The sequence below is a fragment of the Polypterus senegalus genome, chromosome 1 (genome assembly GCF_016835505.1).
Source record: "Polypterus senegalus isolate Bchr_013 chromosome 1, ASM1683550v1, whole genome shotgun sequence".
NCBI classification, from domain to species: domain Eukaryota; kingdom Metazoa; phylum Chordata; class Cladistia; order Polypteriformes; family Polypteridae; genus Polypterus; species Polypterus senegalus.
In genome coordinates, this window is record NC_053154.1 from 203,734,524 (window position 1) to 203,757,801 (window position 23,278).

General features: G+C 38.7%; 1 protein-coding gene across 4 annotated transcripts in view; it reads right to left on the reverse strand.

The window, feature by feature from the left end:
- prpf3 (PRP3 pre-mRNA processing factor 3 homolog (yeast)) overlaps positions 1-23,278 on the reverse strand; it is a 102,326-nt gene that overhangs the window by 73,249 nt on the left and 5,799 nt on the right. For all 4 annotated transcript variants that reach the window (XM_039767572.1, XM_039767567.1, XM_039767559.1 and 1 more), the window contains exons 3-4: positions 13,818-13,948; positions 12,848-13,000 (exon numbers count right to left, since the gene is read on the reverse strand). In XM_039767572.1, the coding sequence (XP_039623506.1) occupies positions 12,848-13,000; positions 13,818-13,948 (284 nt within the window). The remainder of the gene's footprint in view (positions 1-12,847; positions 13,001-13,817; positions 13,949-23,278) is intronic.

Below are 23,278 nucleotides of genomic sequence, written 5' to 3' on the forward strand. Positions count from 1 at the left end.
ATCCACTTTGTAAATCAGCCAGCATGTTGTAGCTATCCATTTAGCAATTGCTGCTGTCAATTTGCTGGAGGTTGACGCGTCCATTGGTTTCTGCCAAACACTGTCGAGCGTGGTCTGTCGCATATTACCCGGGCTAATGCAATCAGTGTAAAATGGATGTTTGGCTTGCATGTGATATTGTACAGGTAGGCTGCTTGTACTCCAGTGATAACTAAACTCGGCTTGACAGTAACTACACACAACCTTAGTTTTATCGAGCGAGCCATCGGGCAAAACTTTGAAACTGAACTTCCCACTTAATGGTCCTTTTCCATCATTCCATAATTAGGAATATGGAGTGACTTCTACAAGAAATAACTTGAAAGCTAGAGTGGCACAAATTCAGTTTGCAGGCTCAGTTTGAACTACAGGAATTTCGAGGGTCAAAAAGAACCTGCATTAATGGCACAAATTTTTTTTTTTTTTTAACAGCGTTAACTTAGACAAATTCTTTCAATATATTTATATTAGGGCTGTCAATCTGAGATATCCCAAGAAGGAAGTTGTACATTGGATATCAAGAGAAGAATCGGACTAGCTTTTGCAGTATTGGAAAACTAAACAAATTGTGGAAATCCAATAATATAGCAATCAGTACAAAAGTAACAATGTATGAAACATTGGTTATTCCAATTTTGTTGTACACATCGGAATGCTGGTGCCTAAGAAAGGAAGATGAATGAAGAATAGAAGTTGCAGAAATGAGCTGGCTACGGAGGCTTCTTAAAGTAACTAGAATGCACCGAATAAGAAACAAAGACATAAGAAACAGACTACAGCAGGAACAAACGTTAAGTGAACGAATTCGTAAGCGATGACTCCTGCGGTTTGGACATGTCAACAGAATGGAAGAAGACTACCACAAAGAGTCATGTACTGCCACAACAGGAGGATGACAACGAAAATGCTGGATTGATAACATCATTGAAGACCTTGAATCACGGTACATTAGTCTGCGGCAAGATAGAGACAGAGGCTGCGGGCTGAGGGAAGCATGACGTCTGGAGTTGGGAGCCAGGCAGGGCCCTCCTCTTGTTGTCCTATTTCACTTCTACGCGGGCAAAGCAGTGGGGGATGGCTAGATTTATGTAATTAGAAAACGGACTATTAAACTGAAGTCACCTTGTTATAACTATGATGTACTTTTTACATGTGTAAAATACAGTAACCACTTTATCCTATCTTATACCAACCACTTTCTACAAGTAATAGAAACTAGCAAATATAATCAAAACAAATCAGTATTTTTTGGTTTTAATCTAGGTTGCACTGTACACCAAGCATGCATATTTTTAAAAAGTGCATTTATTTTTTGGAAGTTGCCACTGCCTGCTATTTACAGAGCAATACTAATATCTTAAAGAGGGTTTCCATAAGAAATGTTTAATCTTGCCCAAATTCAAAATATCAGTTTATTCTAAATTGAGTATATACGCAAATGTATCCTGTATGGGTGGGGTGAAAAGATATGTTTTCTTTTCTAGCAAGGCTTGTAGGCCTTACTGCATTAAGTTAAAAGTTGGCTAAGTTTGGTGTAAGACAGTTAAGCAGAAACAAACAATGCTTTTTGGGATCAATATTGCTAAAAGTGCTTAGACAGGGGTCTGCTAAAAAATTCTGATAGCCAGGGTAATTTTAAGCAAGTTATTTTCTCCATCTACTGAATTATTATTGAGTAATATCTGGGCTACAGAGATTGACTTTGCATTTTTTTTTTTAAATCTGCCTGAAAATGCATAAGAGAACCTGCCCTTGATGAATTGATCAGAACTACTTATCAAATTGCCATAGCTTCTTGAGGTTTTACTCCAATAAAGAGGTTATACTGATCAACCTGATAATGAGTTTGCTTCTTTAAGAAAGGTGAATTGCCTCCACATATGTGGCAGTACACTAGGTAATTTAACATATTGCAGTAGAACCAAACTGTGGCTATTTAAACTCAATGTCATGCTAATTTACCTAGGGAAGACACCACACCCACACCTGTGTTAGACAGGCTTTCTGCAAAACATGCCTTTTTTATTGGATTAATTAAAATCAAATAACATTCCATACAAGCAAGTCAAATTTTACAAAACTAGGTTTGAATCAAATCAACTCCCACCCATAATGAGAGAGAGCTCGGCTAACAGAGTAAAATTTTAATAGTAGAAAACAATAAGTAAATAAATAGAATAATAAAGGGAAGAGAATCTGATTCCTCAATTTAAATGTATATATTTTAAAATGTTACCGATTAGATCATGCCAGGTCTTAAAGTTTTGCACAGATCCTCTGATAATTAGATTTTTTCCCCCAATTTCAAAGAATATGGAAAACATGGCATCTTAATTACTTTATCTACTGATTAAATACCATGGGCCTAATAGAACAGTATGCTGTTATTCCAATCATTCATCCATCCATTTCCCAAACTCACATATTCAGAGAAGGACTAGAAGGAAACTGAAGCGTATCCCAGCAAGCATCAGGCACATGGCAGAAACAATTCTATTTAGTGGGATTATGATGAATCCATACAGTTTCACAATGAGACAGACCATTTGAGACAGGCAAGGAACCAAAATCATATTTTTTCAGTTTTTTGTTTTGAAATGCTAGTGGAATGTGAACTTTCACATCACAATAATCATTAGTTAGAGGGACAAATAAGAGTTAAGTAATATAATATTACAGTAGTCTGCACAGAGGTAAATTCTGGTACAGACCCACAATAATTTTCAAGCAAAAACTCACCTGATATTCTCAAATTTCATTATTTAACTCACACCTTTGCTTCTGGTGATATCTTGAATTTAAACTAGTGAATCAAGAATAATAGCCATTTGCATTTTCTTGTTTAAATGTTTCTTTGTTTCAAGTAGGCATTCAGTTTTTTTATTTTTTATACAACTAAGTAAATTAAAAGTCCAAAAATACACACTTTATAACTCTATACACAATAAGTTTAACGTTTTTTGCTTCCTTACCCTTTGCCACTACCTTACGAGTCTAACTTTCTAACAAAACTAGCTGTCAGAAAATGGTGTGGCGCCTGTACCATAAAATGTGTTCATGACTCTGGATAATGAAAATGCTAGTTATAATGTAGTAAAGAAATGGTGCTTTATCACTTAACATGTTGTTGTGATGTGAGATTTTGCATATAACTTGATAAATGTTTTGTATGTCTTTATTTATAATTTAGGCAAACCAATGTAATTTAGAGATATTCGTGTTTGCCACCCGCCCCGACCCCCTTTTACGACTGTCTTTTTGTAATTTTATGACACGATTGGGAGGGGGGGATGTGTCTTAAACCAGTTTGACGAGTATTTCTCTGCTAAAGTCTTTGAACCCCCTGCAAGGAAGCCAGGATGTTTAACATATGGTTTTGGGGCAGGAGATAAGATGATCTATTCCACCCATTGGTCTGAGATATGGCTGTCTGGATTGGCTAAAGGGTTTGGACAGAAAACCTATAAATTTTCTTGCTCAACCACATTCTCTCTCTCTAACCAACATATGATGAAGAAGCATCTCTCTTGCTAACCTGTGATGATGAAGACAACACAATGAAGAGCACAGCTCAGCAGCCATATTGAACAGACATGTGGCTGAAAGCTGAGCACCAATGATGCTTTAACTAGAGACATTTGAAGTAACTACAAGTCTGTATGCCACCTGAATTACACATCACCATTTTATCAGGTTGTATGGTTGCCAATATTCAAATGTACTTTGCATTTTGTTATTATTTATGAATATTATCAGTAATACATTATTTTATGTGTAACTTAACTCCTGCTTGTCTTTTTACTACATCTAATTGCCTGAGGTTATAGATATAGAAGGGAAGGTGGGGATAAGTTATATACAGTGGTAAGTCTGCGAGATTAGGCATTCTAAGGCTACATATTAATAATTCAATAGGGGAAAGTAGAGCAATATATATTACTCTACCAAGATAAAACAATTGGCGTAGTCGGCAGGATTTTGGGGTAACCATGTTTTGCACCCTGTTTGCAAATACTGTTTTGATGTATGTGTTTGTTTATGTATGTGAATTTTAGGGCACCCAGTGTACAAATGCGGTGGAAGTAAAACATTGTTTGGTTGCTGAATGGAATATAACCAACAAAGTGTAGAGACTTCATGTGTGTCACAAGGACACCCGCATGTTTGTTAGTGCTGGTGTAGTGAGTCCCTAATTAAAGTGCTAGGGAGTGGTGAAAGATGCATGCGTCATTCATACGGCATTTAAGTGGTTAAAGTGCTAGGGAGTGATGGGACATGCATTCGTTATTCATACGGTACTTATTTGTTTAGAATCTTGGTGTATGTATGTGTATGTTTGCTTACAGGGGCAAAAGTAGGCCAACCCATAACGAATTTGGCAAATTGTATTAGAGTAAATTGTAGACTTAGAAATGCCTAAGTTCATTTTAAAGTCAGCCATCTTCCAGTGGAGTGGCAGAGGCAAGCAGGCTAAAGCTAGGAAACCTGTAGTTCAGGTAGAGAAAGCAGAAGCTGAGCTGAGTGTGCCACAAAATGGAAGGGGGCTGGAAGGATTAAAAGCAAGAAAACAGAGATCAGGTTTAAAGAAGACAGCTGCTGTTATAAGAGGTTTACTAGCTTGTATTATTGGTAATAAGGAAGATCATGATAAGGAAGAAAATAGCAAAGTGAATGAAAGTGAAAGTTATGGAATGTTGAGTGAGAGTTTTGAAAGATGTAACAGTTGGTGTGATAATTGTGAAGTGTTAGCATGTAGAACACCCACTGCTAAAGTAGAAAGCAGTGAAAGAAGTGGAAACAAAGAGAGAAAACCACCCATGGTAAAAGTTAGGGCAATAGTAACCAGATCAGACTGGAACTCTAAAACATGGGTGGGTGACTTACATGAGACAGATGTGTGCTCAGATAAAGAGTGGGAATGTGAGTGTGAGGAAAAGGAGAGAGATGAAAGGAAGGAAAACAGCAAGGGTGTTTTCTTCCTTTATTCTCCACTGCACCACAATCTCCAAGTAATTCTGAGGTCTGTCCAGTATTTAAAGAGCATGCTACACTGATAGATATTTCACCACTGTTAGGAAAGGTAACCAGTGCTGCACTGAAATTTGATTTAGGACAAAGAGATCAGATAGAAGGCAGAGGAGCTGGTGAGTGTGAATGGCAATTGTTGACTAGAGGGCATGAACTGGATATTGGCTTAAGGATACTGAGTAAAGAAAGTGTGGAATTAAAACAAAGAACAATGGAAATGAAAGGGATTCAAGTGCTTGTGTGTGAAAGGTCTGAATGTGCTAGTGCAAGAATGGCTGAGTTGGAAAGAAAGTGCACCAGTTTAGGAGTTGGTTTGAATGAAACAGGACAAGCCAAAGAACAAAGGATGGGGATGGTGCAGCAGGAAGCTCAGCTAGCAAGCCAGGAATGCACAGGGGTGTGAGGTCCTAACAGCTGTGCTAGGGCCAGCAGTAATTAAAAACACACACACTTAGGTTCAGTAATTCGAAACCTGACTGACCAGTTGTTTAAAAAGACAGCCTATGAATCTCCATGCAATAAAATGGAGAAAAGTGAGCTGGTCTTTAGTAAAAAGCACGGGTCAGTTTTAGGAGCGATGCTGGATTTAGAACTTGGATTCTGGAGAGGTTTTAGCCCACACTTTCCAGGTAGCAGTTACCATACAATAAAAAAAGACACACAGGCAATGAAAAAAAAAAATAGAAGGGTAGCGCAGTAAGACAGCAAAGGGAAAATAGTTATTTCTGTTTCAATTTTCTGGCCTTTTGTAAAAGTGCTACTTCTATTGTAAGGTTTTACGGACTTTTGGTTGGTGCAGGTAATAAATAGTGAAGGCAATTAGCAGAGTAAAATCCATGCAGGAGATTGGATTACCATTGGCACATTAGAGTGGCAGTGTGGCACTAGGGCCAAGCTGTTCCAATGAACGCCTTGAAGCAAAGTTTGAATGTTAGCACCAGGTTAACCAATAAGAAGATGAGATGGACAGAAACTGCTTTGTCACCTTCCATTTTGCAGACCTGCCTACATAGCAAAATTAAAAAAGAAAAAGGAAAAGACAACAAAGACATGAAAAACTGAAGAGACAGCAAGAAAAAGACACTTACAGTTGAGGCCAAAATTATTAGCCCCCCTGGAATCATGGAACATTTTCCTAAACTTCTTCCCAAAGTTTGCAACATTGATGAAACTTGATATAATCAAACATCCACCAGTGCTATTTACTAGCTTTTGATACATTTTGTAATATAAAATATATTTTTAGTCTTGCTTTATATCAAATATAGTAAAAAATGGGGTGGTTAAAAATATTAGCCCCATGTTAATGTTTGCTTTCAAAACACACCTACACTAATTAACCAATCAGCTTTGAAACTACACCTGTGCAATCAATTGGCTTCCTAACAACACCTGCAGTCAATTGGTTTCCTAACAACACTCAATCAGCATAAAAAGACTCCCAAGGAACAGGGCTCTTGAACAAATGAGAGGGACTACTGTTACTGACCATGCCAAAGACAAAGGAAATCAGTCTGGAGCTCAGAAAGAAGATAGTAGAGGCTCATGATAAGGGGCAAGGCTACACTGCCATTTCCAAGCGATTCACAGTGTCTAGAACTGCTGTACGTTGCATCATTGCCAAGTACAAGGAGACAAATTCTGTTAGAAACTAACCTGGCCGTGGCCGTAAGCGCAAGATTTCAAGAACTCTGGAGAGAAAAATAGTCAGAGATGTCAGCAAGGAACCCCGGACATCTGCCAAGATGATTGTTGCTGACCTGGCCTCTTCTGGAGTTGATGATTCAAGGAACACAGTTGTGAGGGCTCTTCACCGTGGTGGGCTTCACGGCCATCGTCCCAGAAGAACCCCTTTACTCAAAGAGCGGCACATCACAGCCCGACTGAGGTTTGCCCGTGAACATTTGAAATGTAAAGATGATTTTTGGAAGTCTGTGCTTTGGTCTGATGAGACTAAACTGGAACTGTTTGGGCACATGGACCGGCCTTCAACCCTAGGAACACAGTTGCCACAGTTAAACATGGTGGTGGGAGCATCATGCTGCGGGGCTGTTTTGCAGCCTCAGGCACAGGGAGCCTTGTTCGGGTGCATGGCATCATGAAAAAAGAAAATTATGTTGACAATCTGAGGTAGAATATGGAGAAATCTGCTCGTAGTCTAGGCTTAGGTCGTCGCTGGGTCTTCAAACAAGACAATGACCCAAAGCATACATCAAAATTAGTTCAACAGTTTTTCAAGGATACCAAAACCAAGATCTTGGAGTGGCCCGCACAGAGCCCAGACCTCAATCCCATTGAAAATCTGTGGCGAGTGCTCAAAGTGAATGTCCATGCTCGGAAACCACGCAATTTGGACCAGCTAGAACAATTTGCAATGGAGGAATGGACCAAAATCCCTCAGGAGACCTGTGCTAATCTAGTAAAGACCTACTCTAATAGATTGTTGTCAGTTGTGGCTCAAAAAGGGTACAGTATTGGCTATTAATGGGCATGGGGCTAATAATTTTGGATATCTCATTTTTGCCCTTTCTTGTTTCCACTCAGTGTGTCAATAAAATATCCAAACTACAATTAGTGGACCTTGTTATTTTGGACACAGATACGCTTTAAAAAACAAACATTTGTTGTTAATGGTCATTTTCATATTGGAATCAGGAGTGTTGCCTAATTTCATAAGGGAGCCTAATAATTTTGGCCACAACTGTAACTGGGGTTTAAGTGAGTATCAAGTCCACAAGTCATGCAATTATAAGACTAGTCACAGACTATAGTTTAAAAGGAAAGGTTTGTTCATTACTTCAGCAAATTAATATTCCAAGGGGTGGAAACTGAACAAACCAGTTAGGAATGCCAAAATAAGCGGATTCATTTTTGGCTCATAAAGTATACATTCTGGGTATTAATTAAGTGGGATAATTAAAAAAAGAAAAGGTATACTGAGCAAATTGGTGAACTTTTCAGGAAAGCAGGTGCAGCTGGTACATTTGCAAGTCATATGAGTTCCGATGTTTAGGTATAGTCTAATTGGGAAAATACGGAAGCCCTGCTGAGATTGTCGGCTGTGGTACAAGCAGAGGACCAGTGGGCCAATTCTGAATTGAGGTGTTTAGCACAATGAGTACGCATATGGTGAGCAAACAACTCTAGGGGTGGCCTACGAGGGGAATGAGGAGAGTTGCATAGCTTTTATGTCTCATGGTGGTGATGCCAGCCTATACTGGTAAAGGCTGATGGCAGTCAAGAGTTGCACCATGGGTAGGAAAGTACAAGAGGCAACTAAATCAACCCCAAATGTGTGCATAGGGGCCACAAATGTTGGTTTGTGAACAGTTTATGCAGTGGCACATGTGCTCTCAGAAGTGGTTATACTGGCACCTGTGGCATGTTACCTTTCAAATTTTGATGTTAATTGTACAGCTGCATATGCTTAAACAGATAGTTTGGGACAGGGGTCTAATTAGCAGTTAGACACAAAACAAGCACAGTTTAAAAATTCACACAATAGACTAAATTGTAGTGGGCTAGTTTAGTGGAAGGTGTGCACTTGTTTCATTTTGAACCACCAGATCTGATGACATATGAAGACTGCAGAAAGTTAAAGAAACAGTTGAAGCAAGCCAGAGCAGATACAAGTCATCAGGAGCACTTCCAAGTTCTTCAGATTGTCTTTGAAATAAAGAAGATATGTAATGGACAAATGGTCACGGACAACTTTTAACACTGGGAGAGCAAATACTGCCATTACACATCACCATTTTATCAGGTTGTATGGTTGCCAATATTCAAATGTACTTTGCATTTTGTTATTATTTATGAATATTATCAGTAATACATTATTTTATGTGTAACTTAACTCCTGCTCGTCTTTTTACTACATCTAATTGCCTGAGGTTATAGATATAGAAGGGAAGTGGGGATAAGTTATATACAGTGGTAAGTCTGCGAGATTAGGCATTCTAAGGCTACATATTAATAATACAATAGGGGAAAGTAGAGCAATATATTTTACTCTACCAAGATAAAACACATGTTTTCAGTTACTAAAACATGATGCCACATGGATGTCTATCTAGGATATATTCATGCACCTAGAGTTTTCACATTGGGTTTAACCAGCAGCCATTCATTATTAAAGACAGAATTTATGTGTTTGGGAGGTTGTGATTTATTAAAAATTTTAATATAGCTTTTATATAGCTAAAATTCTCTGGGGTGTGGTCTGTGCTGGGTATGACATTAAACAGCATCCGGCCCTGAAGGCAGTCCTCCAACTTGTAGGGAAATCATGGGGGTTGGTGGCAGGATTGGGACTCCAGCCACCATTTAAAAAAAAAAAAACTTCACTCAGCTCTCCGACAACAGAGAGGATTTTTTTCTGCTCTCCGCAGGAGTAGCTCTGCCTCAACCGCCTATAGGAAAGTTGCTCGCATTATGAATTGGATGGGAGGAAAACCCTCGGGAGCCCCATTTCCCAGAAGAGTCAAAACCGTTGGAAAGCCAATGGGGTCAAGCCTGTTGGTAATCAGAACTGGTGTGCTGCTGAGGCACTGCACAGCAGCACTTGGGTCTCAATTTGAGGCGGCCCATCCAGGTAGGTGCGTGGAACATCTCGCCTCTCCGGCATGATCATCATCTTCCTCTGCTGTCGGTGGAGCTGTATAAACTCCGAATTTCAGTGGCGGCAATCGCCGAGGTACGCAGACCTGGGACTTGCCAGATCTCTGAAGGTAGGTTCACCTTTTAATGGTCTGGTCGCTCTGATGGCTGTCATATTCAGAGAGCAGCTGTTGCTATAGTGGATTGGCTCCTTCCAATTGTCGATGTCACTCCTTTCAACGAATGTATTATGAGACTCGGATTACAGCACTCTCTGGGTGTCTTGACTGTTGTCTCAGGACATGCTCCAACCGCGGTGACTGATGTCAAGGTGAGGGAGACTTTTAATTTGCAACTTCGCTCTGTGGTTTGATGGGTGCCTGCAAGGTGACAGTCCTCTGATCATGGGTGACTTCAATTCAACCACTGGCACGGACAGGGCTGGCTATGAGGATTCTGTCAGTCCCCATGGGCCTGGTGACAGTGCTGAAAGTGGCTCCACGTTACTTGACTTTGCAAAATGTCAAGGGCTGCGGATTCCAGCACCCTGAGCCACATCATTGGACTTGGTACTCCAATACTAGTGGTGCAGTGAAGGACATCAATCACATCCTTGTGGGCAGACGTTGGAGGCTCTTACAAAACTGCAAGGTCTACAGAAGTGGCCAGTTTGTGAATTCTGTCCACAGACTTGTTGCTACTCTGAAGATCCAGATTAGGTCCAGCAGGTTACCACCTACTAGGAAAATGAGGCTGGACCTGACCAGACTCCAAGATCAGGCTGTTTCTAACGAGTTTGCACACAGTTTGTGTGCGAAACATATTTAGTGACAAGACCCTGAAAGTTACTGAGGGTTGTGTTGGTGTTGCCAGTGTTTCCAGAATGAGATGTTTCATGTCGTAGGGCACTCTGGATATCATTGAGAGCAGTCGCAGGTCTTGATGGCAACTCCGGTCTGTATCAGAAAATGAGGATGGCTGCGAGGGCTCGGAGGGCAGATAAGAAGGCATTTCTTAGAGGAATCTGTGAGCAAGTGACACACCATCTATGGCCTAGAGACCCATGTCCTGCTTAAAGAGGAATCATTATGCACATCCAAATCTGTTCCTCAGACAGTTGCAGTCAGGGTGGCTGATGGAATAGTCCTTAGGGATGACACTGCAGTTGTGATCTCCTGGGCTGGCTACTTTGAGTAGCTGTTTAAAGCTGATCCTTCGGCTAGGACATTGGACATCACTAGGTCCACAGTGCTTGATGCTGATCCTCTAATTAGCTGTGAATCACCCAATCTCACTAAGATTGCACAGGTGTTGACCCAGCTGAGGGTAGGGAAGGCTGCAGGGATCTGTGGTGAACTTCTCCAGCCTGCTGGTAAGGCTGTCCTGGCACTGCAAGTAATCTTTGCTTCCATCTGGGAGAAAGACATCATCCCAACTGACTGGAAAATGGGACTTGTCCCCTATCTGGAAAGGGAAGGGTGATCGTCTAGATTGCGGCAACTACAGGGAGACAACACTGCTCCCAGTGCCTGGTAAGGTCCTTGCTAGGGTCATCCTCAATAGGATCCGTGATTGCATGCTCACCTGCCGTTGACCACAGCAGTCTGGTTTTATGCCCAAGAACTTTACCACCAACCACATCCTGGCACTGAGGGTTCTCATGGATCGCAAACGCAAATATCGGCAGAGTTTCTTTGCAGCCTTTGTCAATTTTCGTAAAGTATTTGACAAACTTGATTATGCTGCCCTGTAGGACATCCCAAGACTGCGTGAGATACTCTCAAGGTTAATGGATATAATGGCTGACCTGTACACTGGTACTGTAAATGACGTGCAGAGTAAAGGCAGAACCTCTGCGTTTTTCCCCAGTTGAATCTAGGGTTCATCAAGGATGTGTTCTTGCTCTTACTCTGTTCAATGCTTGCATAGACTGGGTGTTGGGCAAGGCTGTGGGGCATTTATTGGTGAAGAAAGATTCACCGATCTCGACTTTGCTTACGAAGCTGTGAACTTCACAGAGTCAATGGAGGCTCTGATCAGGGCTCTTGAGAGACTGAGTGAGGTGTCTTGAGTGTCTGGGCTTGCAAGTGTCCTGGATAAAAACCAAGATCCATGCCTTTAATGACCTTTTAGGCACAGCCATCAGCAGTGTGTCTATCTGCAGAGAGAGTGTCAACCTTGTTGAGAGGATTACTTACCTCGGCAGTTAACATTCAGGTCTCTGGTGACTCTTTCTATGAAGTTAGCAGACGGACAGGGAGAGCATGGGGATTATGAGGTCGCTGGGAAGTGGTGTATGGTGCTCCCAATATCTATGCAAAAGGATGAAGGTCCAAGTCTTTATAGTCCTGGTGCTTCCCATCTTGCTATATGGTTGCAAGACATCAACACTATCCAGTGACCCAAGACAAACATTGGACTCCTTTGGTACTGTTAGTTTGACATTGTGTTGAATGAGCAGTTGCTCACAGAGTCCCGAATGAGGCACATTACCTCCACTGCAAGAAAGTGTCAGTTATGGCACTACGGCCATGTGGCACGATTTCCAGAGGGTGATCAAGCTCTCAGGATCATCATTGTTGAGGGCCCAAGTGACTGGACCAGGCCAAGGGGACACCCATGTAACACCTGGTTGAAACAGACAGATGGTCGTTTCCAGAGGGTGGGACTGCACCGCATGTCTGCCTGGGGGGTTGCCATCCAGGATCCTGAGCGGTTTCATTGTGTGGTGGCTGCAGCATGCTGTACCAGTGCATGCTCCCCAACCTGACCTGACCTGTGGTTACGGGACAACTAAGGCGCCAGATGCTTCAGACGGCTGCCTAAATAAACAGCTTCAAGGAAGAGGACTCACCTAAGTGACTGTTAATTTAGTTGATAGGTGTGTACTGCACATTCAAATGATAACTATGTATGTTTTTTCATTCTTGCCTTTGGGGTTTTCAACAAAAAAAATGAGACACAAGTCAAATGCTCATGTGAGCTAACTTCAGTGTACAAAAAAAAAATTGCAAGCAGACATTTAACATATATGATGCTAATTACCATGAATCATCATACCCATACTGGAAAAACCTTTTTCAAAATAAATCATCTGATGATGAGTTGTCCACACTGTGCCTGATACATTAAAATAAGAATTTCAGACTACTGTGTAATTCGACAACAAATGTGATATACCCACCTGTACTTTGGTCAGCATACCCGGACTTTCCAATGGTGGTCCTGGTATGACCTCTGGTTCCTCAACCTCTTCAAATCTTGGTACTCTTTTCTTTTTGACCGCCACATCGCCAGCAGCTTCACGAGCAATCTCCTGATCATCCCCAAATACATCCTGTCAAATGTTCAAAAGAGTCACAAGGCTGTGTGGACAGTAAATAAAACCTTGTACTTTACAACAATAACATTTATTTATATGGCATATTTTCATAGAAATTATGTAGCTCAAACTGCTTTACAAGTTGAAGAAAAAAAGAAAAATATAAAAATAAGATTATGCAATACTAAGTAAAGAATAAAGTAAGGTCTGATGGCCAGGAGGACAGAAAAAACAAAAAAACTCCAGAGGGCTGGAGAAAAAAAAAAATCTGCAGGGGTTCCAAGACCACAAAGCTCCCACTTTAGCACTTCGAGCACTTTAAATATAACTTCCTCAATTTATTTGCCTGACATGACTATCTTTATTACTGTATAATTAATATTGTAAAAACACTATTCCCTTTAGACATCTATTTAATATTCACTTTTCAGTAATTTCAAAATTTAAACATAAAAACAGATTTAGATGTCAGCCGACCATGCATCTTTTTTCTCGCACAATTGTAACAGTGCTGCATAAAATAGCCTGGGCACTAAACATGGGAGGGGGAAAAAAAAAAAAAAAAAAAAAAACTCAATGTATTTTTCAGAATGCTTCAGTATCAAAAATTAAAATGCATCTTCAAAACAAATCTAAACAAAAACAAAAGATCCAGAGAGAATAAAACAGTACTAGAGTGTTCTAAAGAATAAAGGAATTGTGTGATTTTTTTTTTGGTTAACATTCATTGTTGAAGGAAACAGCAAAAAGTTGTAGCTACTGTTGCAAAGTTGGATTTTATCAGGTGAACTGAGTTGAAGTGAGGTGAGGGGAATCAATTAATTACTCATACTTTCAGATCCCTTTTCCGGTTCTTTTCACTGCTGGACTTGGAATGTCTGGAACTACGACAGTCTTCCATGGCTTCAAACAGTCTATCCACAAACTTTGAAGTGGATTCATCCAAGAAAGGCTTTAACTGGTCTACAATTAGGAAAAGAAAACACAAAAGGTAAGGTGACATAACAAAACACAACATAACTAAACAAAATAATTATTAAAACAAAGGGAAAAAAAGGTTAAAGTGGTGTATCACACTAAAATGCCTGAAGGAAAAGGAACCCATTTAGAAGACTTAACAATGAAATTACATTTTTATAGATGTATTGTGAGAAATTTTGTTAAGAAAAACAATTGTTGTTGCCTTAAGAAAATAACTGAAAAATAGCCTGTTCAGTATTTTAAAACATATGCACTGCACATAAAGTAAAAACATCCAGAAATCTATAAGCTTTTATAAAGTATTTCAAAGAAGGCTACCCAACTCCACTCCAAAAGCAAGTCAAAGTTACAGTTTTAAGTTTATTCATGGATTCAGAAAAAACATTGCTGGTTTCAAATTAAAATCCTACAGTACATAAGTACGTCTTCAACACTTAGTAAGACCATTCTGTCTCAAACACTTCTTTAACCAAATTCAAAAGACATGCATTTTCCCTTAGCAACACATTGAAATCAAGTCAGCACTTAATCTTGAATATAAAGGAAAGCCCCATCTTCCATTTACAACTGACAAAGCAAAAATAACACATTCACGCTCACTTTAAATTAAAACATGAACTGTGCACTGTCTACCAACACTGGAGATTTATCAGTGTTCGCCACACATCAGAAAGAAAACTTACACTAGTCTAAACCTGAGAGTGCATAATGCTATCTCTCCTTCTGGGGTGTGAGGAATGGCTTCACATTTTGAAATAAAAATATGGTTTTTACTGTGTCCTTTTTGTAAAGAATAGGCATATAAAATTTGCATTCTACACACAATGATAATTTAGGGCAGCTTTCTACTTTCAGGCAAAAAAAAATCATAAACCAGATGTGGCTAACTAGTATCTATCTGAATAGTATTTATAATATTCTATTATCGAAACAGCTCTCCACACACTCACTCTCTATTACTGATATTCTCTTATAGTGTTAGGCTAAGTTGTCAAACCCAGATCCAGGAGAGCTTAAGTGGCTATAGAATTTCATTCTGGCCATTTTCATATTTGGTAACAAATTACTGCTGCTAACTGAACAGACCTCTTTAGCCTTACCAAAAAGTGACTTGCTTTTAAAGATTCCGAACCCTTGTTTTTGCTTGTTTTTCCAACAGCCAAAAATGATCTTATTTCTAATGAAATGTTATTTTATTCTATGCTTTGTTAGTGCTTTCATTTTGCCCAAACCAACATTTTCAAAACTGACGATTTTTTTTCTCCCAACAGCACCATGAAAATGTTTTGCAGATCAGAGTAGATCAATATTTCTTAGGCCTAATTTTTTTTTCTTTAACATATCTTATTAAAACACGGATGACAGGTGCAAATGTGATCAGGTTTTACGGTCAGCTAATGGCTTGCTTGCAAAAATAAAAATAAAAAAAATCTTGTTCATCACTATATGGAAAAAAAGCCTGTAGCCGCAGTAGCCCTCTAGGATTTCTTTAAAGAGGAAAGACACTGAGTTCTTGTGAGTTTCAAACAAGCCCCATAACTCCTAAATTATCTACTGCAAAGAAAAATGCACATTATGATATAGAGGCAAAAACACAAGCCTCACACACAAACTGGCAACCAAAAACTTCTTGACTCGACAACGACAGTCTCATATACTGTACATCACTGATAAGACATTTTAACACAAAATTGTTGTTAGTCAGTAGCAGATGGCAGCAATTCAGGTTGCTTTAAACCTTTCTCTAAAACTGCATTTATTAGGCACATTGTTAATTTCACTGCTTAATACTATGAGAGACTGCAAACTGTCAAATACCCCTAAGTGAACAGTGTCAAGCAGCTAGCTGGCTGTTTTCAGTGAAGGCTCAAATTGTCTGTTGTCATATACATTATATAGTCATCAGTATTATAAATGTTTTGTCCAGAGACTTTCCCAGTATGCACCTAGTACCAAAAACCTAATTGTTTTGCAGTGTTATCAACTACACTGTGTGCACAATTATTAGGCAAGTGAGTATTTTGACCATATAATTTTTAATGCGTATATTCCAACTCCAAGCTGTATTAACTTGAATGCTTATTGGATTTAAGCACGTCAGGTGATGTGTATTTGTGTAATGAGGGAGGGTGTGGCCTAAGGAGATCAACACCCTATATCAAGGTGTGCAGAATTATTAGGCAGCTAGTTTTCCTCGGGCAAAATGGGCCAAAAAGGAGATTTAACTGACTCTGAAAAGTCAAAAATTGTAAAAAGTCTTTCAGAGGGATGCAGCACTTTTGGAATTGCTGCAACCTACCTGGAGTGCCCAGAAGTACAAGGTGTTCAGTGCTCAAAGACATGGCCAAGGTAAGGAGGGCTGAAACCCAACCACCACTGAACAAGAAACATAAGTTGAAACGTCAAAACTGGGCCAAGAAATATCTGAAGACAGATTTTTCAAAGGTTTTATGGACCGATGAGATGAGAGTGACTCTTGATGGACCAGATGGATGGACCTGTGGATCAGTAATGGGCACAGAGCTCCACTCCAACGTGGAGGTGGGGTACTGGTATGAGCTGGTATTTTTAAAGATGAGCTAGTTGGACCTTTTTGCATTGAAGATGAACTCAAAATCAACTCCCAAACCTACTGCCAGTTTTTCGAAGATACTTTCTTCAAACACTGATACAGGAAGAAGACCATGATTTTTATGCAGGCCAATGCTCCATCACTTGCATCGAAGTTCTCCACTGCGTGGCCAGCCAGTAAAGGCCTTAAAGATGAAGGAATAATGACATGGCCCCCCCTTCCTCATCTGACCTAAACCCTATCGAGAACTTGTGGGCACTTCTTAAATGCTAGAATTACGGGGGAGAAAAACAATACACCTCTCTGAAGAGTGTCTGGGAGGCTATAGTCACTGCTCCACAAAAAGCTGATCGTCAACAGATCAAGAAACTGACAGACTCCATGAATGGAAAGGCTTATGACTGTTATTGGAAAGAAGAGTGGCTATATTGGTCATTGATTGATTGATTTATTTTTTTTTAAAATGTCAGAGATGTTTATTTGTAAATTTTGAGGTGTTTGTTTATCATTCTCACTATAACAGATGAAAATAAACAAGTGAGATGGGAAAATTTTCATTTTTCCTTTAGTTGCATAATAAATCTGCACACTAATAGTTGCCTAATAATTGTGCGCACATATGTATTCCCCTGATGATGTTCACACTCACATTTCCGTTGTGAAACATTCAGGTTTCAGGTTTATTAACATTTTGGATTGACTGATAGCACTGTGTTTGTTCCATATTAAAATTAATCCTCAAAAATAAAACTTGCCTAATAATTGTGCACACAGTGTATATCACCTAACAAGTTATATTAAATTATAACCCAGGCAATTTGTATATTAGTAATATTTATCAGATTCTCAGTGCTGTACTACATGACCTGCCAATTTGGTTTTACTGGTCTGTAACTGATTTGATTTAAACCATACATAATTACATCCCAATATAAAAAAACACTGTACTTTTGTCAGCACAGGCTCTTTCTACATGCACTCAGCAACAGTTGGCAGGGCCCGATCTGTAAAATTTCCAAGTCCACAGGTGCTAACAAACTCCTGTCCCTGCTGGTAAAAACATAATTTCAGAAGGAAACAAACTGATTAAAATAAAGGAAAAACCTAAATAAAATTACCCTAATGGGATATCAGACCACAAATAAAAATTAACCATTCTAATGACCCATAGAACTGATTGTAAAAGTGTCTGTACTTGACTAGAAGAAGGAAACTCAATTCTTTGACATCATCTGTGATTGGCAGTTTTTTGTGGCTTCAGAGACTCTTTTTCAATACAGAAACTAGTAAAGAATCCTCCCAGAAGGGCTCAATTTAGATTAGATCAAGGGGAAAAAAAAAAATATTGCCGAAACATTTTGTTGTTTATTGTGTCTCTGGACAAAGGGGGTATCTTAACCATGGAATATTGCTTGAACATCAATATACAAAATGCTTCACAACAGAATGAACATGACCATTTAAATGTGAACTAGTGACCTGCCTATTGGGGGGGGAAAAAAGTGAAGGATTTTTTTTTTTCCACTCAACACTACAGCAACAGTTGTGTTCAACACGTTAACGCCAATATGGTGCTCGCATATAGTAAAGAGTTTATGCATTCCAACACAAACAGTAGTTCTCATTGTAAAGTTCTTAAATCAAGAACATTCTTGTAACTCATCCTACTTTAAACTGAACTATCCAGGGTCACTTGCCTTAACTGAATGCATGGGCATCATAATCAAAATATTTTCACTTTCACTGACAGTTATTCTCATCTTAACTACTCCTTCTTGTTAAAGTTTAGGAAGCTAGACAGTCTTGGTGACTAAAATTAGTGCCAGATGTGTCCCAAAAGCCAGTCCTCTCTCAATCACAAGCCTCTCTTCTTTTGCCATGGTAGCTAACATTTTGACTTTAACAACAACTTTATATTTTTGTACATAACCTTAAAAGACAATGGAATGTTAACGGTTTCTCTTTACAAAATAGTTGTTTTTAATTTAAATTAAACCCTCATTCAGTCGATGTTTCTTTTAATATATCAGTTACCTGTACAAAGACAGCATGTTTTAAAATTGACTTATCAAAAAAAAAAAGTCACCTTGCTTCACCTTTATTCTAAGCATTTCTTTGTTAAAGAAACTTCATTCACAAACCATTCTCACATCAGTTCCTTTAATTAAAATGAAATATCAATCAATAAAGAATGATCAATACAGTAGTTCTTATCACTGCAGTAACAAGAATAAATAAAATAAACAAATTTATATAAATTCTGTACACATTGGTTTATTTTCACTGAACCGTTTTCAAATGTTGAACTCAAAACCTACAGAAATCAAGCTAAAGCAAAATATGGAGAGTGGGCAACAGAAAAGATGAAAACAAAGACATTAGCTGACATTGCTTTGGGGGGGGTCAACTCTTTCCCCCCTAGAACAAAGAAGAGGGAAAAAAACAAAAAAAAAAAAAAAACAAAACACCCCACTCCTTAGGTGTCATATATTATGATGTTGTATCTATCAACATTGATGCCAGGGATGTTGAGAATATTTGGCATCTCTTGCCAGGATGTGTAGCTTGGTTATGGCAGAGCAGCCAATTTGTTACTTTAACTGTACATGACACCACAAAGAAACCTCTGCTGAATACAGTGTAACATGCCTCATACAGGCCAAGAAATATTTGTGCAGATTTTTTTGGCCTAATTTTCACAGAATTATTGTTTAGATGTTTATGAGATTATTCTGTATTTCCCCAAACATTCAGGTGACAAACTTCTAATTCTCCTACAATTGACAGATGCATAATTTTAGGATTGGGAAATACTCTAAATCTAACTATAGGGGTTTTAAAAGCAAATCATACCTGACTGCAAGTAGTGGTCTGTGGCCCCCACTGACTACTGTACATAAATTCAATATGCACACATGCTAACTTTAGAGTCTGATAAACAGTAAAATATATATCATGTCCAAAAGTGAAATTTTTCCATTACTTCAGATTTCTTGGAGAGGGCAGCAGTTTCTACAATACAACATTTCAATATTTGGAGTTACTATGCCTGTTGGAGAGAAGTGGCCAAATTGTGAGACGATGCTAACACCATGCTTGACAGTAGCTTGTACTTTTGTGTGATGAGCTAATTTGGTTTTATACTTAACACAACCTTTGGAGTTAAGGCCAGGTATGTCAACCTTGGCCTAAAATAACCTTAAGACATATTAACACTTTGTTCATAGGAAACTGAATGGGTTTTCTTACTAAATTTATAGGATCTTAGATGCATTTTTGTGACAAATGACCTATATTTCACCACTCCACATTCATAAAGAATACACAAAAGGGTTATGCTGCATGTGGAGAGTGGACACTTGCTGCCATAAATTGCTGTGGCTGCTTTGCCACTGGACTCTTGGTAGCTTCTCTGATTAGCTTTCTCCTTGCTCAATCAACTTTGGAAGGACATTCTAATCTCTACCATGTCCTGTTGGTACCCTGTTTTTCCTCCATATCTTCCGGATGGTCTTCACTTCTTTTCTATTCTTCTCCTATTCCATCCCTTTCAGCAATAAAACCATGGTTCCTCATGTACCATGGTTATATCAGCACTATACAACCAAAAAAAAAAACCTACAGGAAACTCCTACAGCAAAAACTGATTTTATCTAGGATGAAGCTCTGGGTGCAAGGCATGAACATACCATGGAGAGGGTGGCAGTCCATTTGGAATGTATCTGACTAGAATAGAACTCATGTACAATATACATTATAAAGGATGTACACAAATAGACAGATAAAGCAGTAAATTCCCAAAACGCGATGGGATCATTGTGCCACCAGACTGCCTCAGCCTGCTACGCAGGGGCTGCTGGAAGGATGAATTAGGTGCAAAATTTAAGGATGCAGATTTTGACAGAGGGGATATCATCTTTTACAGATGGATGTTACAGCTACCGCAAACCACTTTCCTTGACTTTTCCTGGATAACAACTTCATGAGCAGACTAAGGATTATAGTTCTTTGCACAATTATTTTATTTGTCTCATTGTTTGAAACGTGCCTTTCACCACAGATCTACATTGGACATAAACATTACACTGTAGGGCAGGATTTTCATCATTTTTCCAAGAAGTCGTTCACTTTTTCATAACTCACCATTAACTTCGTCAGGTAAAATGGACTATAGTTTAGACTGTGTGTTTCAGTTAAATGGCTTATTGCATCACTTTGTTCTGGGATGTTGGGGTGGGCTTTTGTGAAGAACTAGATTTCCTTTGTGTTTTGCCTTTTTTTGTTTTATAGTAGTGTGTCTCTGTAGAAGGGGTGTGTCTGTCAGACCAGGCTGAGTAGTGTCCTGATTTCCGCATAAATAAATCAATTAATCAATCACGGTTAACTTTACGTGAACATTAGTGCTCCAGGGCTGCTACAAAACACTGAAACTTTTTAAATATTTTCCATAATATTACTAATTCAGTCCTCATTTAAATATGGCTGATACTAAAATTAAAAAAAGTTTATATATATATATAAAAAAAAAAGACATTTCAGAAAAACTACCCAAACATTTCATATCTGTTGTATATTCACAGTTCATGTCTATAAAGCACTGTAAAATACTAAGTTGTCATATTTGTCAAGTTTCATTGTAACATGTAACTCATGTGATCTCTCTCTCTCTCTCTCACACACACACACACCCCCTTATACAAATCTAAGTCAGAACCAACATATAAAATTATATGAATATTTTTAAAATGAGGGAGGGGGAAGGAAAAAATGTGCAAATTCCACAAAGACATTGCACATGCTGGGAACACAACTTTCAGTCAATGCACCTGGGGGGCAGAAGCACCAACTACTGTAACACCAAACTATCTTCCAGGTTATCATGCTGTGGCAACAATATTGGTACTGAGCAAAAGTTTTAGGCCCCCCAAAAAAAATATTTTTTTTTAGCGTAATCGCCTAGGTGTTTATTTGCTTGTCAAAAAACCACATAACATTAGGAAAAAAAAAAAACATACATTTATACAATAATAGAAAATAACTGACATTTTTCAAGATAGCTAGAAGACAGGTTAATTTCCCAGTCTTCTCCTCAAAACATCCGCACAGTTCTAAGTATTTGCAGATTTTCACCAACAGCAGACCCGATTTAAATTAATGAAGTAGTAATTAGGTCAAACCAGGTGACCTAGTGGTGGAATTCAATAAATAAATTGGCGCACTGGTCCGTAACTACAAATAATAAGGTGTATTAAGAACAGGTGTGGAAATGGCCAGCCAAACAAATTTTAACATACATAAAATAATAGTTATGCAACAGCAGAGCTTTAGTCAGTGAGTAAGAGCACAACACACCAGAATGAAAAGTTGCAGTATTCAAGATGCAATAAAGAATTTTGAAGAAACTTCGGAAGCTGATGACAGAAAACACAGAATACGAGCCAAAAAGCTCTCTGCCAAAGAAGTCTTAAAAGAAATGGTCTTATAAGCATGTATTGCAGCTAAGAAACCATTCTTGCAGAAAGGCAAAAATCAGAAGAGATTCAGCATGTGAAACCGGAGTGACAACTGGTGGCATAGTCTTACGGCACAATGAGCCTAACTCTGAAATTTTTAGCACAAAGATGCCAATAAGTCAGTGGAAGAGTTGGCAAGTGCACTGGTGCCTCTGTGCAGCCTTCTGTGAAGCAAAGTAGCGCCTCTGTCATGGTCTGGTGCATTTCATTTCAGCCAACGGTGCAGAGAATCTGGTCAAAATCGTTGGAATGATGACTGCTGAGAAATATAAACAGATTTTGTTTCATCATGTTGTACCTTCAGAAAATGACTCATTGGCAAAAACTTCAGCTTTCAACATGATAATGGGACCAAACAACATTTAAGACCTACTAGGAGCAGAAACAGATGGAACACTAACAATATTACATTGGCCACCTCAGAGCCCCAGCCTCAACATAACTCTAGCCTTGTGTGATCACTTAAACACAGAAGAGAACAAAAGAAGCCAAGAGAAGAGCTTATGTCAAGTCATGCAAGGGGCAGCCACCATAGTACTACTAGGAAAAAAGAAAAAAAAAAAAGGTAGTGTACCAAAGTAAGCTGCTTTAGATTTGCAGTATAACTGAGGTCAAACAAAACCATTACAAATTTAAAAAGCACAACTTCTTGTTACTTTTATTGTATCAATGTGCACGTTTATTATAATACAAGGGTTTTCGAACTCAGTCCTGGGGACCCACTGTGGCTGCAGGTTTTTGTTCCAATCACCTTCTGTTTTTAATTGGACTCCTAGGCTAATTAAGTGAACTGTTATTTCCCAGATTGTTTGTTTTGGGAACAATATAGAAACTAGAAAACTAAGTTTGGAAAAATAAAAAAAGATTATTAAAAACATACTAAGCAGTTATATGGGAATACTGTAATGTATTTTTTTCTTTTTAACAATATTTTCATCTTGATTTATATTCTACTTTTCCAGGATTTCGAAATGTTTAATTAATCCATTTACTAATTAGTGGGGCTAATGCTAAAGTAGTTGCAGCCTTTCACGATTGAGTGTTTGCCTGGGTGTTTGCTCTGCTAGTTTATTTGTCATTGTAAAGATACAATGAACAGAGTAAACTGCACGGAGAGAGTTAAGCAAAAATAGAAAAATTTCTAAATGTCTTTTAAATGTAAAAATCATCATGATGTGCTTTTCTGAATGTAGAATAGGAAAGATGAAAAATAAAATTCAGCTAATT